The sequence below is a fragment of the Struthio camelus genome, chromosome 3 (genome assembly GCF_040807025.1).
Source record: "Struthio camelus isolate bStrCam1 chromosome 3, bStrCam1.hap1, whole genome shotgun sequence".
Lineage (NCBI taxonomy): Eukaryota > Metazoa > Chordata > Aves > Struthioniformes > Struthionidae > Struthio > Struthio camelus.
The window spans coordinates 11868550-11886075 of NC_090944.1; the positions used below are offsets into that span (position 1 = coordinate 11868550).

At 42.2% G+C, this 17526-nt stretch overlaps 1 protein-coding gene across 4 annotated transcripts in view; it reads left to right on the plus strand.

Moving 5' to 3' along the window:
- PKHD1 (PKHD1 ciliary IPT domain containing fibrocystin/polyductin) overlaps nucleotides 1-17526 on the plus strand; it is a 280498-nt gene that overhangs the window by 234667 nt on the left and 28305 nt on the right. For all 4 annotated transcript variants that reach the window (XM_068936956.1, XM_068936955.1, XM_068936957.1 and 1 more), the window contains exon 60: nucleotides 11405-12422. In XM_068936956.1, coding sequence (XP_068793057.1) covers nucleotides 11405-12422 — 1018 coding nt within the window. The remainder of the gene's footprint in view (nucleotides 1-11404; nucleotides 12423-17526) is intronic.

Here is a 17526-nt window from a genome sequence, read left to right on the forward strand (position 1 = left end):
TGATGTCTTCATCTCTTTCTCTCTTATCTTTTCTCTTGTTCATAATTAGGGAATACTGTTACATTAACAGTGTGTACAGAACAAGCTTCTCCCCCATGTTTTGAAGTACCCTCAGTGAATACCAACACCTATTACTCTCGTTGTTATGTAAGCTTTACTCTTTAGCTACATTTCTAGGAGTTAGACTCATTGCACCTAACTTCAGTTGTCCAAAATACAGGCTTTCAGTCCAAACTGGTTTTCTCGGTTTTCCATACAGCCAGTAGAGACAGGTATCTCCAGAAGTGATTCAATCCATGCAAGGGAAAGGGGGAATGAATGATCCTATAAAAGTCTCTTTCTCTGTCTCTCTAATGATTATAATCTCGATGAGCAGCTTAGACCAGACAATTAGCTTAGACTAGATGCTTAACATTGAGGCAGCTAAAATTAATGTGATGAATCCCATTCTATGTTCTTACATAATGGCTCTAGCCTTTGTATCTCAAATTCTAGCTCTTCTCTATGTTTTCATAGGTGTTCGAATTGTGCACTATGCTTTCAAATTCTTTTCCATTTCTTAGCCTTAAAATACTTGCCTCCCGTTGCTGTTCATTGTCATAAATATGTCATAGTATAATATAGCTGTCTGTACCTGTAATGAGAAATCCTTCTGCTTTAAAATTCAACTCTGTAGCACATACAGGACTAATATTGCTGAAAATCATCCTAATAATGTCACGGGGACTCTTGTGCTTGTGAACCTTTCTGTCATGAGTACAGGCTGTAGGACTGGGCCTTCTGCCAAGGCCGGGACAAATAAAGGTGTAACGTTTTGTATAATTTCCCTATGATGGAGGGAGAGACAAAAGAAAGGCCGTGAAACAGGCCAGCTGGTAAGAAGATAGTAGAGACACTGGGCAGGACCAGGAGAGACTGCAGGAAATCATCTCACCCATCCATTTGCTCCAAAGCAGTATCCGTACTGACATTGCACCTGAGAGAAACAAATGTAATCTGTTAAAAAAACACTTCTCCAATCATGATGGTTCCACCCTGCCCCAGTCAGTTAATTTCAAAGCTTCATTTTTTTTTATTTCACTAAAGCTATTTTTCTAATTTCTGTCCTAAACCTCCCTGTTTAAAATATTAATCTCTTTTGTTGTTGTTTCTGTTGTTCTATCCACTTTGGACATGAAAACCAAACTATCTTCCCTCTGGATCATTTTTCTGAAGCTGTAGGCTAATCTCCTTGATCTACGCTTCTATAAAGTAATTATACTACTTAGTAGACTAATTCAAATGTCTGCAACTTTTCCTGTCAGTTGTGCTTTTAGACCTCTTTTTTTGATCCTCTCCAGTGGATCCTTATCGTTCTTAAAATGCAAAGCCTCAGACTAGACATAGTACTTCAGCTGGGACCTTGTCTGTGCTGAGTAGAATGGAAGGTTTCGTGGTATTTCTCTTTGCGCATATGAATATAACATTTTGCCCCCCACCCTACCCGTGTCATAACAATGCTCAGTTTGTAATCTACTGTAATCACCAATCATTTTCCTGCAGAATTTCTCCTGCCCTACTATTTTTCTTTCTGCATCTGATTATCCCTCATTAAGTATAAAACTTTTCCTTTGGCCTTATTCAGCGGTTTCTTACTTTGTTTCTGGCCAATCTAAGAAGTCTATTTTGAATTCAGAATTGTGTCCCCCGATCTTATTGAACTTTCTCCCGGCTTAGTGTACTCTAGAGACTGAAAAAGCATGCTATTTATGCCATCATCAAGAAATGAACGTATTCTTTATTACCAAAACCAGGACAGATGTCTATAAACCTTATTCTATGTTGTCTTCTGTTATGCCAGCAAAGTCTTAGCAACTGCTCTGCAAGTGCCATTTTCCAGTCAGTTTTGCATTCACTTTGCACTGATTTTATCTAGACGACATTTGCTTTTAAAACTATCAAGTGTGATGTTGTCGAAAGCCTTTTTGGTAAAGGTGGATAGATGACCTGTCCTCTATGTATCCATGCTGTCTGCCACTCCTTGTTGTCCTCTGAATACTTCTGATTTGTTAGGTTATTAGTTCTAGTATTTTTTAGGGAATTGAATTCGAATTGCTAGGTTTATAATGCTCTCTTTTTTCTTTTTTTTTTTTCTAAAGATAGATGCATTTTTTTTCCTTTTCCCCCCCCATTTTCCTACCTTTTGGAGCCTCATCCATGCCTCCCCAAGATGTCTATTAACAACTATTTGAACTTCTTAGTAGGTCGGGAGAGAGCTGGGGTAACCCATAAAGACTAGGAAAAGGGAGGCACAGCCCTAGAGAATCTCACTGTGTAGCGAGTCTTTATAGTTGCATATAATTGTGTGAAAGTGCGTCAGGGATGAAAACAAGGCGACTAGAAATTGGAATAATTGATATATTAATACAACTAAATATCTAATGAAGTAATGATCTTCAGTCTTTCTTGTGATTTTCAGGGGCCAAGACCTAGAGACATCATATACAAATTTTTAATATTGCCCTGAATTTCCTTGGCATGCAATGAAAGATAACAGCTATCCAGATCCTGGCAGACTGAATTGCCCCCTTGAGGCCCAGGATGACTGGGTTCCTAAATTAGGCACGTTAGTTCAATCCTTACACTTAAGTGGCATGGATTTGTTCCTGGTCTGAGATTTTCAGAAGTTTCAGTTTGCCGTTCCTGTTACCTACTGGTGGTGCTGAGGTTCTCCTACGAGTTAGATGCAAAATATGATCTTGTTTCACCTCTCTGACAAGGAGGGATGAGGAACGGGTGAGAGAGGAAATACCGTTGTCTTACTGCCCTTCCCAGTAACCGAGGTGCAGAAAGAGCAACCTGCATGAGATTACATAGCAGCTCTGCAACAGAGTCTGCAACTGCATTACCACTGATAGTTAATCCAACACTTCTGTGAGGCAAACTGAGTTTGCAAACATTAAGGTTTACCTACCTTGTTCAAGTGGAACAGCGCTGGAAATGGAATTAAAGGCAGTACCTAGGGAAAAAGTGAAGAGAAAGTCAACTTTGTGTAATCCCTCAGGCCTATGGTCTGGAGGAGGTGAAGGAAGGGCTGAACACACCACAATAGTAGCCCAGTTTATACTATTTCATCATATTCACTGGTGGGCCAGCATGGGACTGAGGTATGTTAAGAGGTCTGGTAATGAAGGAGAGCATGGTGACATTTCCTCCAGTGGCAAGCTTTCCGAGGTACAGATGGGGAACCATTATAGCTACTGCTCAGTGACTGGATCTCCAAATAACGCCAAATGCAAATCACCCTAACTCTTAAAGAATGCCTAGAGATTTCAAGTCTCTCAAATTTCTTCTTCATTTCTTATATTTTATAAAAAAAACAGTGTATAATGCACAGCTGTTTAGCACCTTATTCCCCTGAACACCAGGTGTCTCCTAACACTCTGAAATTGGAAATACAAAGCTGAAAGCATTCAGAATTGCTATTTTCTTTTGAAAATTGTGTGCCTAAGAAATAATAATAAGTCAACACATTTGAATCCATAAACAAATTTTAGTTCTGGGCTGAATTTGGGATATATGGAATATTTTTGCTTAAAAAGCACATCTGGGAAAAAAGGAGCTTTCAGTAAAGTAGTTTTACAGAAAAAACGATATACGCTATCCAGAAACATTATCACTTCTTAGATAAAAATGAAAACTTTGTAAACTTTTGATGTTTAAGTCAAAATGTTTGATCTGTTAATGGACAAAAGATGGGAGGAACTGTTTCAGGAGAAATGCTGGGCTCTGTTCTGTCCTCTGCTTCCCCTATATCTTATAGAAATATTTGGCATTTTTAAGCTTGATTCTAACCTGAATGTTTCCAAAGTCTGCAGGTATTTGATGTTTTCCTTCTGGCCCGGCTCTAATGGAAAATCTTTCAGTCCCCGTGTGAGTCGGTTCCCAGGACAAAAGAACTGTTCTCATTAGGAAGAAATGATAATAATAATAGTAAAATGGAGTTCCACACAAATTTTATTTTGAGGTAGTCATTTTAGTCCCTGACTTTATTTTTGCAGAAGAAAATGACGATTTGTCTTTGCAGTAGCAGCGAGCCAAGCAGGGAAAGAGAAGCTGAGAACCTTCCAGTCCATAACAAAACCTGGCAGCAATAGTCCTAATAGGGTTCAAGTTTATTTGACTAATTCTTTCACCACTTGTCAGAGAACATACTTTTGTTTGCTGTAACGAAACAAGCTCTTTCCTCTCCCGTCTCTCCAGCGAGGAGTACAGGCACTTGTGTGGAGCACACATTACTGCTAACCGTTATGATGTTTGCTGTCAAACTCATTTATTTATGCAACTGCTGTGGAACGGCCTGAGGCCCTATAAGCAGCCCTGAAAGATTTCAGAGCCCTGGTGTGGGGTCATGAAAGGGAAAGCGAGGAGGAGGGGCAAGCCGCCGCTGCTTATGAGAAAGGAACTGACACAGGAAACGGTCACATATGGCACAGATTTATTGTGTCCGGGACTTCCCATTCAAAACTCATTATATCCGCAGCTCGGAGCCGCGCATGGCACAACCCCATTCGTTTTTTAGGTCTGGCACCCGGCGAAATTACTGCTCTGCTCTTGGGCGGAGGTGATAGTTTTGTCATTCGTTGGCGAGAGAGCCGGTCATTGGAATTGCCTCGGTAGAGAATGCCGGTTGCTGCCCCTTGCCTTTAAATTAAGCCGTGGGTATCAAGTTTGTCTACAGCTTCAGTCAGTGGAGTTATTGGTCAGGAGGAGAGAAAATTCCTTCTGGGCTTTAAACACAGCTAAAGGAAAACAGGAATATCTGGAGGGGGAACGTAATGGGAAAAGCTTTGGTAGCGACAAGAGAAACAAATGGTGGTTTTTCAAAGGTGAAATAATTTGGACGAAAAGACGGTTCTGTGTTTTTTTTCCATTTTAGTCGTCTTTCCTAGGAGACAGAATCGCCCCCCCCCCCCCCCCGCCCCCCGGCCCCTTCCCCAGCTATCAGCTTCTCTGAATGATGGATAGTTAATTCAAGAGGGTTGTGGGAATAGGTTGTTTATATTTTATCATTTGCTTCATGAGAGCATCTAAAAGCCCTAGTCAGAGCCTGGGTTCAATTTTGCTAGGAGCTGTACAAAAACACCTGATCTCCACCCCTGGGCTGTGTGCTGGTGGATCCTCCAAGCCCTCAAGAAGGTTGTGGAGACTAAATTAATCTCTTCCATGCTATCCTGTGAGAGTTCGTACTGCCCCACTCTGTCCCCTGCCCTCTGGTCCCATGCACGCATTTGATGGCATTACTGTAGGTTTTAAAGTAATGATTCCTGCAACACCTGTGTATTCCTAGTTCAGAGTTACATTTTAAAGCTTAATTTACAGCACGTTCTGGGACTCTCTGAAAATGCACAAAATCATATAGCAATTCAGCTGTTTAGCCCTTTCTTGCTCCATGCGCAATAATGTCAGGTCATGCCTCTTTTTCCCCCGTAGTGGATTTATTCCCTAAACAGGAATTATGGGGACCTTTATGTTGCCAGGATGGCTAAAATGACTGTTGCAAATTCCCTAATCAATAAGGGTAATGGGGACAAAAATCCTCTCTCATTGTGACTTTCTGTTGCGGTTTAATAAGCTGATGGTCAAGCTGCTCTGGGCCAGCGTGGAAAATAGCAGAAATGGGCTTGATGTCTACATCGTGTGAATTAAATAGCATTAGGGTATGGACACCAGAGCTTCATGATCACTCCTGCCCCATGAGGAGAATCACTCCAAGCCCCGTTTTGCCCCAGGTGACCCAGCACTCTCCCAAACAATTCCTAGATGCTTTCCAGGAATTAGCAAAAGTCATAGGCCAGTCCAAAAAGGCTGCTTGGAGGGTCCATCTGTTGGAGGGTCAGTGACTTTGATAGTATGGATGTGCTATGCCATCACTGGAAGCTTGGCGAGTATTTTAAGAAACATCACTATATGTCTGCACTGTTCCCATACTCTTCCTAGGCACCTCCTTCTGGCCACTATCAGAGAACAGTGCCTAGACACTTAGCCTAGATGGACTCTGGTCTCACCTGTTAGGACTTTACTCGTGTACTTATGCTTTAAGGTCAAGAATGAATTAGTACTGTAGGCTCTGGAAGCTGGAAAAGTTTGCAAGTTTTTATTGATAGAAAGATATACTGCTATCTGTAACGTTTATGACCTGCCATTTCGGCATGGAGAACTTCTGAAGGGTTGATGCTAGCATAATAAATATACAACCACATTTAAGTGAGTAATAATAGGTATGCAGACAATGAACAGAAGAACAAATATTTCATATAATATGCCTGTTTTTCTATGGATTTGTATATGAAATGGAAGGGCCAGCGTAGATCAGTGATGTCTGATCAAGGTGAGCTTACGCTGCAGTCTTTCCTTCAGTGGGAGCATTAATAGTGCTTTTTTCTCTATTTGTGCAACGACTTTTATAGAACTTGTAAGAACATAGTATCTTTGAGTCCACAAATGTGACTAGAATTGGCCAGGGGGTTCAAAGGTTTTTATGGAGGCGTGATAAACAAGAGAGCATGAAAGCGCACACAGTGTGATCTTATGAGACTCATTTCCTTAGAAAATCATTTTCTTTAAAAGAAAGAATTAACAGCCTAAAGCAGTCACTCTATTTTTATTCACATGGTGTCCAGCATATATAGATTTCTGTGTGTATATATCTCCCATGCTCAAACTTATACAAATATACATGCAATCACACGTGCCTCCGCGCGTTGCTAAGTTACTTGTCATTGCATGTTTGCATGTTTACCCCCAACAAAAAAACTGGTGAACCCAACTGCAAGATAACCCATGCTTACAATCAGTGGGATTTCTAAAATTCAGCATCTGCTGAAGTTCACACGCCTGCTTTTACTGACGTATTTAAAGATTTACAAGATCAGTGTCTGCAGAGACATCACTGTCAAAGTGCCTGGACGTGGGGACGCTGTCCAGGGACTGGATGGAAGGACTGGGGCCTACGTTATTTACAGGGAACATCTGAACTCTAGAAACGTAGCAAACCTTTTGCATAGCAAAAATGACTGAGCTCAGAATAATTTGCCTTCATGGAACACTAGATTTCTAAGGTCCTGTAGCTGGGCCTTTTTTATTTCACATTTGAATGTCAGCAGGTCAAAAGGAACAGTTAATGCTGATGAATATTTCTCCCTCAGCAAAGATATGTGCTGGCCAGCCCAAGGCCAATGAATCGCAATTTCTAAACAGTGTCCCATTTATCTCTCCCCTCCCCCTTCCTCCCCTACTCGCTTTTATATTTTTGTAACTATAATTGTAGTTAACTTAGAAATAACTGACGGGCAAATCCAGTCAGATGGAAAGAAAATTGTGGGAGATTTATTTTATTCTGATAAAAAACTGATGTTGCCTTTTGTTTTTGTCAAAAATTGACTATACTTTTCCTCGTACCATGAATTGTGAAATCTATCATGAAATGGGTGAAAATTATTGAAGGAAATGGTGGTGTTAACCTGAAGGGAAAAATCATTAATGTTGATGTATTTCGTTCAATTCTAAATGTAGAATTTATTTTATTTTACTTTATTCATTTGGCATTGGGGAACTAGTAGAAAAGCAGGAGACTTGCAAGGGGCTCTATGTGCCTTTAAGTCAAAACATCTATTTTAAAAATATTCTTCCCTCCTTCCCTCCTGCTCCATTTTTCTAAATAAAGGATATGAGATGTTGTTGTTGTTGTTGCTGCTGCTGTTTTTTTTTTTTTTCCTAAGCAAAGAGGACCCCCTCGGCGCATTTTTCTTTTCAAATGTGAAATGAGGTGGAAAATCCTCATTTCACGACAGGAAGGACAAATATTGACACAAAGTTAATATTTGTCAGGAGCCCTGGAAGCAACCTGAGTGCTTAAATCATACACACATACGTATACGTATACATATATATATATTTATATATTTTTTTTGCATCTATGTTTTAAAAAATTAAATAATGAACTTGACTTGATGGCTTGATGATAGAGGAATCGGCAGAAAGCAAAATCTGCTATGCGAGGTTAGGGAAATAACTAGGGAAAGTGGACACAAACATATGCACTCCACCTCTGACTTCTTCCCTCTTCCACGCGCTGATGAAGACCCGTGCACAGGGCACGTGCGTGCACACACGTGCGCGGCGTGAGGGTTCGTTCTTCCTCTCCTGCCGTGCACGCGGCTCCCGATGCCGCGGGCAGCCTCTCCCACACGTGCACGCGTCCCCGCAGACGTGGACATGCCCGTCTTTGACCCGTTTGTGTCTTCCCACACTCTCGCTGACTCACGTGCTCCTTTTTCTCTTTTCCCCACTTTTTCCTCTCTCTCACGCGTATATGAGCGGGTGCACACGCACTCACGGGCAAATACCCACTTGATCTAATATCGCCGGTTTAGGAGGAGGGCTTCTGGAATTTATCACCGTTATTGTCCATCGCCGATGTAAACAGCACATGTCAGCTCAATATTCAGTGGTCACTCAGTATTTATTAAGTCCTGTCCACTCTGGCCTTTTTGAGAGGAGAGCCCCGGGGCAGATTAGCTGCTGGCCCTGACACGCCGTGTCACTTATCTGTTCGCATTGATTATGAGAGTCAGCTGCGACCAGGCCTCACTTTTTTTCCTTCTTCTCTCAGGCCCCTCTTACAAGCACCCCTGCTTGGATTTTCATGAGGAAATAATCAGATTAGGCCTTCAGCGGCGAGTTCATATGGAGTTCTCTTTCTCCAATGTGCTACTAACTGAATAAACGTGTTTTGTGGTAAATTGTAAATGACATTATGATTACCAAGGCCAGCATGGGTTTCATTTAGAAGTGATCGAAATTGCCCACTACAGAAATTGTGACTGGCAGATAAGGCCATGTGGAAGGGGACAAGCAAAGATGGGTGTGTGCGTATCAGCGCGTTTGCGCGTAGGAAGCCTACTGACAAACCCACCGGGCAAGGCAAAGGAAAGTCCTGGGAGTCACAAAATATCAGCAAGCCCCCTTTCTAGAGGAGAGCAATGTCACCCGAGGGGAAAGGGGATGATTTGGATGTTTCCGGGAGAGCAAGCGATAAGATCGGCCAGCCTTCACGGGCTGGCTGCCGTCGGCAGGGTGCGTGCGCCTGGTGCTCGAGGACCATCACTAGTATCTGTGAGCGCAGCGTTTCCCCTCCTGCTTCTGCATCCAGTCGCTGCTCCCTCCTCCCCAGCCCCCAGCACTCGCTAAGAGCAAAATGCGTGTAATGATAAAGCAGAAAAAAAGAAAAGGCAACACAAAGCAAAAGTAAAAGAAGCGAGAAAAAAGGACAAGATAGTAAGCTGCTGTCTAAAAATAGGTGCATTTGCACAGATGTTGTCTCACTTGGACCTCCTCCCTGAACAGAGCTTGACATTTATGTAATTTCATTACTCTCCTCTGTGACACGCACAACGAGAGCTCGTTCTGGGAAACACTCAGACTTGAGTGACTTTCTGCACATGAGGAATCCCCTTGACATAAATCATAGTTAAGTGTCCACAGGATTCAGGCATAAAGATGTTTATAGTTACCTATAAAGTGAACTCAGGATGATTCCTCTATGACAATATATAATTCATCTCTTTTCCAGGAGTCTGTTATTTCCTTCTAGCAGTGAGTTTCACAGTTCTAGCTTTTGCTTACTAAGGCAAATGTCCTTTTACACATTCAAAAGTTTGCGGCCTTCAAGTATGTTATCTCTTTATCCTTAATACTAAACATTGATGATCTGTGTACGCATCCCCAGAGCTGCTGAATGAGGAATGAAGAATTAGTTCAGACATTGGCCATGCTTTGCCTAACACATTCATACACACAGCTAACTAAGAAAAGAGCAGGCTTGGGGAGGAGAGGAGGACTACAGCTGGCTACAGTAGTAAATTCCTTCTTTGATTTCATTTTGAAGAGAAGGAGGAAAAATAGAAACACACATCTTTCTCTAGGGTGCTTTGAGGAGAAATGTTTACATTTTTGGTGCCCCTGTGTCCACTCATTTACTTTTATTTTCTCTTTATAATCAGTTGTGATCCCATCATTGCAGCCTGAGGTATAACTTCTCTCATCTTAAAGCAAAGACCTGTATTCGGTCAGAGAGATCATGCCTTCTCCAATGACTGTATGGACTAGATATGCTCTGTATGGATCCTTCTATAAAAGGTTCCTCTTGGTTAGTCTCCATACAGATGCTGTATGGTAGACACCTGGGATGGGATTCTGCTGCAGATTCTGACATAGATGGAAGTGTCTGAGCTCTTTGAAGAGAAAAAAGAGCTGGACTCTGTTACCTATTGTGTCTTTTACACTCCCATACGCCCTGTGTAGTATCAACAGAAACAGTAGGTACCCTAAGAAATTCAAGTGACACTATACATCTGTGTTTTGGTGACAGGATCCTAACTCTAATCAGTATAGTTAGGGGAGTCTAGAGAGCAATTCAGCTGTCAAAACGTAGGTACCTATTTTAGAGTTAACTGACTTGATTTCTACACTGCTGTGACTGTAGTGATGGCTGGGAATGAGGGGGCTTCAGTTGCCAAAAACAGGTGTCTCGTGTAATTTCAAGTGCTATGGACCCACCTGGCCTCCAGCTGTCACCCAAGAAAGGATTGTCTTCTGTAGGCCCTGTGTCACATCTGCCAGGCTGTGCAGCTGTCTCACATACCTCAGGATATCCACGTGATACCAGATGCCTATCTGTGGGCAAATAAACTAAACTCCCTATCTCCACTGACTGTAATGGTAGCTTAGACACTTGGATCACAGGGTCTCTTCTATAGATCCTAATTGTAGGTGTCTGAATCTGGAGCTTTCTCCCAGCTCTAAAGCTGGATGAGGTGTTTCTCACCACTGGAGTGGATTAATGATGTGCATCTTTTCTAGGCTGTTTCCATGAAGCACAATCCATATGAGTGGGATGAGAGGTCTTTGTGTAGAGTTAAGTTATCTTTCCAAAAAATTGCGGTCATGACCTGATTTGTGATCCTGCTACAGACTTAGAACCAGGATAAGACATAAAGACATAGGGATGAATGTGCTGGGTCAGACCAAAGGTCCATCTAGCCCCACTTGCTATTTCAACAGTGCCCGTAACTGGATGTCTAGAGAATAGAAAGAACAGTATATGACGGTTCTCTCTCATGCTCTAACAGTCTTTTAGTCTAACAGTCTGAACAATTTCAGCTGAAGGACTTCTTGAGATAGATATTGTTTCTACCCGTTTAATATCCCTCAGTGTCCAGTTTTCCCTAAAAACTATGTAAATTTTTAGTGTCCACAAAAACAACTTTGAGCACTGAAATATGCAGTTATAGCACAAAGTGTTGAGATGGTGCCTGAAACAATTCCTTTTTTTTCCTCTCTCCATCTGTCTCTATCCTTCCAGGAATTTACAGAGATGACAGCAAGTGTATCTTCAAGCCCTCAGTACAAGGCTACTTCTGCAAGCAGACAGATCATGCACTTGTCATTCTTGAAAACTTGGACTCCAGTACCATCAGTCAGAGGCTGTCTCCAGTGGTAGCAATGACTGGCAGCTTTATGGATACCTTCAGTGATGTGGCTTCAAATGCATCGTGTTATCTGGCAGAGCATCCTCCTGCTTTCTCTTCTGTCTTGCCATCCAACAAACTCACTACAGTTTGCTTCCCTGACCTACCACCTCTGACTTTCAGACTTTACCTGCTCAGTGGCCAAAACTCAACCAGGCTGCCCCTTGCTATATTCTACAAGGAACCCCTCAGCCTTCGTGTTTTCATTCAAGGGAAGTATGTCTCTCCAACCCTATCTTCTTTCTCACTAAGTGAAGGGGCAGGAGCCAATTACTTTAACTTTAAGGACAACCTTCTGCATGTTCTCCTTCATGAGAAGCAACCTGTAGAAATAGTCACTGGACTTTCCCTTCACATTGCTTTTTCTGTGCCTGAGACCATTGGGGAAGAGGATGAGGCAAGTGTAATACATCGATTAGCTGATTTCTTGCAGGTTGGTCATGAACAAGTCAGAATAGTCTATCACGTGCTGGGAGGTGAAAGCATGTTAAAAGTTATCTCGTCCAATGCTAGCAAAAGGAGATATCACTGCCCTAACATGGCATTTTGCACAGCCTCTCGTACCAGGGCTGGCTTACGGAAAGTGGGGAGAAGATCAGTAAGCACCCGAACCCTGCAGCCCTCTGATAAAGCTGTTCCATCAAGAGTGCTGATCATTGAACTTGGTGATCCACCAGGCCGTGCAAGAAGTGAATTTCATCGCTCCTTGACAAGTGGCAGCTTAAAAAGCTTGGCCAGAACTATTATCAATGCTCATCAAACTGGAGATCTTCAGAGAGGCCTGCACTTACCAGTTGATACTTTAATGGTGACTCAGCCTGCCTTCCTGTCTCCAGGAGGAGATAATAACAGGTAAGTGTGTTGCTGCAGTATCATTAAAGATGTCGACATTGATTTAAGTGGAGTGAGGCAATTTAACCATTCGATCTGCTTATTAGGATAGGGAATAACTTCTCCATTGACTGGAATATGTCTAACCACAGTGGAACACATTATAAAGATCTCCTGGCATAGCTATGCCCAAGAATTTAGCTGGACTTCTGAATGTAATCTCTGATATTCTGTTGGCGCTCATGGATCTCTGCACCAACACTGCAGAGCTGTCCATGATGCTTTAAGCCAGGAAGAGAGATTTGAGAAAACTTTACAGCCTTGAAACTGTAAACTATTGGGCAAGATCAATATTTCTAAAGGAGTTCAGGCTATGGTATCTCTTTCTGGACTTTTAAACACTGAAGTAAACCTATGAATGTCTATAAATTGATGCAGTGCCAGAAACATGGTGTGAAAGTCAGGTAGTTGCTTTCAATTACTTACAGGTCTAAACCTTGATTCATACACTTTCACAATTTAAGGCCAGAAAGGATGATCTAATCTTTCAGTTTAATCTTCTATATGGCACACGCCACTGCTGTTTATTCTGACACCTCGGTGTTGACTTTTGTGTTTGGCTAAAATACGTATTCTAGAAAACCATCCAGTCTTAAAGATATGGAGCTGGAAGCATCATGTAGTTCTTTTGAATATGTGTTTAGATGCTGAATGCCACTCCTGTTGCTGCATCACAAATACTTGCCTACTTTCTCTTGTGAATCCCTCCATCTCCAGCTTCCTGTGACAGTTTCTTGCTCTTCCTTTTCTGTTTCATCAGTGAGCTGCTGGGCATTGGCTGTTCCCTTATCCTGCAGATGCTGCAGGTAGTAATCAAATCACTTACCTGTCTGCTTTTAATAAATTGAGGAGTTTGAGCTCTGGTCAGTGTAAGGTGTTTAAATCCTTTTTTGATTTCTTTCCTTCTCTCCCCCCACCCCTGTTTTTGAATCCTTTTTGAAGTGAAGATGTCTGAATTGCTAGCAGTTTTCCTGCATGTCAGTGCCGTACGCAGAAGTGATACTAAATCCCATTTTCTACTCACAGAATTCAATGATCCCATTAGCCTATTTTTCCACAGAAATATGAGAGCTCTTGATCATTCATTTTCTCACTATATTCTCTAGTTCTATTTTTTTCAGGAACCAATCCTCCATTCCGTACCTGTGTCTGCCCGTGTTTTAAAACTTAAGTCTTGCTGCATATATAGCTTTGCATTTGACTGTATGAAAACGCAATTTATTTGTCTAGATCCAGCACACCACATGGCCTAGGTGCCCCTGTTTGACTGTTCTCAGCTCCCCCAAACTTACCAGCCCACGAAACCTTCTGCATATTTCATCAGAAGTGATTTTATATTTGTTTGTTGAGGTAAATATCCATCCTGATGCCTCCAGCATCAGGCCTGCAGCTGATTCTAACCCAACATCACAGGACCCACCTTTACCAAATAATGATTTCCCAAAGGGACGTTTCGAGCTCTGCCTGTTTACTAGTTCTTGATGAATTTTGCATGTACCGATTTTTTTATTGATGTTCTCTACGAGGGCTCAATTTTCAAAGGTCTTTCCCTTGCTCCCCCAAAAAGGTTTCCCTTCCTCCACAGCAACAAACACCACTTTTTGTCCTTCCTTCCTCTGTCCTCATCTTGCTCTATTCAGCCTCTTGTAGTCACTATTTGTACGGCCCAGATGGCAGCCCTTATCTCCTGCCTGTGAGGAGCAGGACTGGGAAGGGGGCAGACAGCAGTATATTTCAGCTTCAGATCCTGAATCCATACTAAAAGCATATGGAAAATATGAAAAAGGTAATATCCCATCTGTTTTTAATAGGGGACATGGGATTTAATGCCTGGCAACCTTATTATGTACTCTCTTGATATTGCATAATGTTATTTTTTGATGTTGTGCACTACACTATGCTTACCCAACTATAAGCATATTCCATCTATGCAGTTATCTTTATTAACCAATGAAATAAATTGAATTTGTCTAAGACTTATTTCTCTAATTAATACCGTATCCTCTTTCTCCCACTGACCCCTGTACCATCCTGATGTCTGCTGGCTGCCAGTGATACAAGCTGCTGTTCGTGTGCCTAACTTTTCTACTGGGAACAAAGAGGCTTAAGATAGTGAAGCTCCTACATTAAGGTTTGCTAAACTGGGAGCACAGGAATATTTGCTCTGGTGGTTTTTTGAGGTGGTTTCTTATTAAGCGCAGTGAGAAATTGTTGTGTGCAAGATCAAGTCTTAAGCTAGGGCCAGTCCCTGAAAATACAGAATATTGTTTATGAGCATAATTAGCATCAGTAACATCAATGCGGGGTGCTTGTGTTTTGATGGATGATTCCACAGAATAAGTGGGACAGTTTTTAAGTAAAAAATGTTGTAGGAAGTCTTGCAGCCTCTGATAGCAAATGTTATCCTTTCTCTACGCTACTCTGAGATGCCCAGCAGCTTGCAGACTTTGACAGATAAAAATGACCCCTCATTCTCTGTGTTGATTACCAATGATCAGCACAAGAGGAGCAACGATAGCTACACTGTGGGAAACGTACAAGCTATAGTTTTTCAGAGTAAGTCTGACAGAACCCTATTAAGTATCTATGGATTCCCTAATGCTTCCGTGAAATGTCGCAGCAGGCAAACAGAGATCACCTACAGGAAAGGGTTACTGCCTCTTCGGTGCGCCGTGCAGGACCACCTTGTGGCTGCCCTTTGTGAGACACAACTGATATCTTCCCTGCACCTCACACTGCTCTCTTGGGTGGCATAGGGAGAAATTTTTCCTGCCTTCTCCTCTGTGCATCAGGAGTTAGAGCTCTGTGAAGCCAGCCCTCCTCATCACAGCCCAGCTGTGGACAAGGGTGTGACCTCCACCAAGCAGCCGGGACCAGGGAGGCCTCCGGGAAGGAGGCTGTTTTATTGGAGGGGCAAGAACAGTGCCAGCTTAAAGCCGTAGATTCCTCACCTTAGTAGTTCAGCCCAGAGAGGGGAAAATGGGGAATGTATATTCAACAGAAGACTAAATCACCAAGTTGGTGGACCAGGTCAGAGCCCAACCACCTTTGCTGCTTGGGCTCCTCTGCAGTGTTATTTATTACTCCCCATCAGTCATAGCTTTTCTGGAATTACTCATGGCTGACGTTTGTGATGCAATAAGGCCACAGATAACTCGTGAAATGAAATCAGGGTTTTCCTGTCGGGACATGTAATATCCCCACTGTCTATCTGTCTCTCTTTAGGCAGTACATGCTAGCACAGGCAAGGATGATGGGGTTGGGTTTACAAGTTAGGCTAAAGTATTCCTGTGTATGTGTGGAAGGAACAGAGAAATATTTCCATCCTCAAGTTATGCAAAATCCAGTCAGGCTATCAGATTTTCACAGACCCTGCACTCCTGCAGGGCCAAGCTGCCTGCAAGACTCATAGCTCTTCTTGCTCAAAGACAACAGCAAAAGATCTTTGATCAGCAAAAAGTGGGTGTTCTTCCTTGCAGCCCCAGACAGTGAGGCTGAAGGTAAACTGGGAGATCTTGCTGTGGTCAGGCAGCAAGGCAATAAGTCTGTGTATGCCATTGCCAAGCCTTTACAAATGACTTGTCTGTTATGATTTGCAATGCCTTTTTACACTATTTTAATTTAACTCCATTGTTAGGGTCACCTCAGGCATGGCCCATTGGTTTACCAATGAAAGAAAGAGGTGATTGCTATGACAGCTATAGCTTTGCACAAATAGAGGTACAGAGAGATAGCTATCACATAGTTGTATCTTTGTGTGTGTATAAATACATAGGCAATGTGTTTACAGATAATAATCTCTGTTTTGCAAAGTTTGCCAAATATCAGTGTAAATATAAAGCAAAAGAGCAAAAAAACAAAACAGCAAATGCATAGTGTATGTCTTTGTGGATGTTTTATATAAAATTAGAAGTATAAAACTGGACGGTCATCCAGAAACCATTTAGTCCATCTCCCCACTCTAAAGCAGGTACCTAGCTCATCACTGATAGACCTTTAACCTGTTACAAACTGAAATTTGCAGACATTAATCATTCTTTATTAAGAGTTAGGTTTGGGGTAGCCTGTGAAAAATAGTGTGTGTGCAGGAAATAACAATGTTTGAGACTCACAGCAAGCAATAAAAGTGAAGCAAATTGCCAAAGAAGTGCTCATTCAGAAAGCAATACCCCTCCAGAGAACTAAAGGAGAAGTTAGTACTCATTCGCTGTGTCACAAGGCATACATAGAGGCAGGCAGAGTTAAAGGTCCAAACTAGATTAATTCTGACACCTCCTAACCTTGAAGTGCTTGGGCTTGATAACTTTCATGCACTTTTCAGGTAGGCTGTTGTAAGTAATTGCGAAGAGTTTTAAAAAAGGAAGATGAAAAGTTATTCTTTGGAGGGAACCAACTTCTCCTCCTCTTTGTAGTCAAAGGTAGGATGCCAAAATTCTGACCTCAGAGCTGCAGCTAATGCAGCACTTGAGGCTATATCTAAGTGGGTAGACCTGATTTCTCATATGTGGGTATGTGCACAGCTGTGTCGTGACACTGTAGCAAGGAAAGCCCTGGGTACCCACCTGGTCCTCTGCTGAGGAGAAAATCCCAGGACTTTGGCCAGAGAAAAGTTGTGTTATCTGGTCCTGGGAACCAGGGCACTGGCACAGCCAAAGGGAATATTTATAGATCATTGTTCAGGATGAGACTAGACACCAAAAGGCAACATGGCCTCATACAACTCTTCTTCATTTCTTCCTCTTGTTCTTCCTACTCATATTCTTTCCACCGCCTCACTCTTTTTTTTTTTTTTTTTCTCTCACTGTCGCATCCATCCATGTGAGCAGAGAATATCAGTTCTAGTGTTGGGCAATAGCCAGTAGGATCAACTGTGGGAAAAGTAGCATTTGGCTCCTGCATCTCTGGGTTTGAATGTGCCCAGTGTAGTTGAAACGAACTAGAAATTTATCTGCCACATACACCTGTAGTGAAAACATTGAAAAGTTGATACTCAGGAGCTTATAATTTAATTGAACTTGGTCAGACGTTCACAGGGACACTGCAGAAGGCACAATCTGAAGAACCA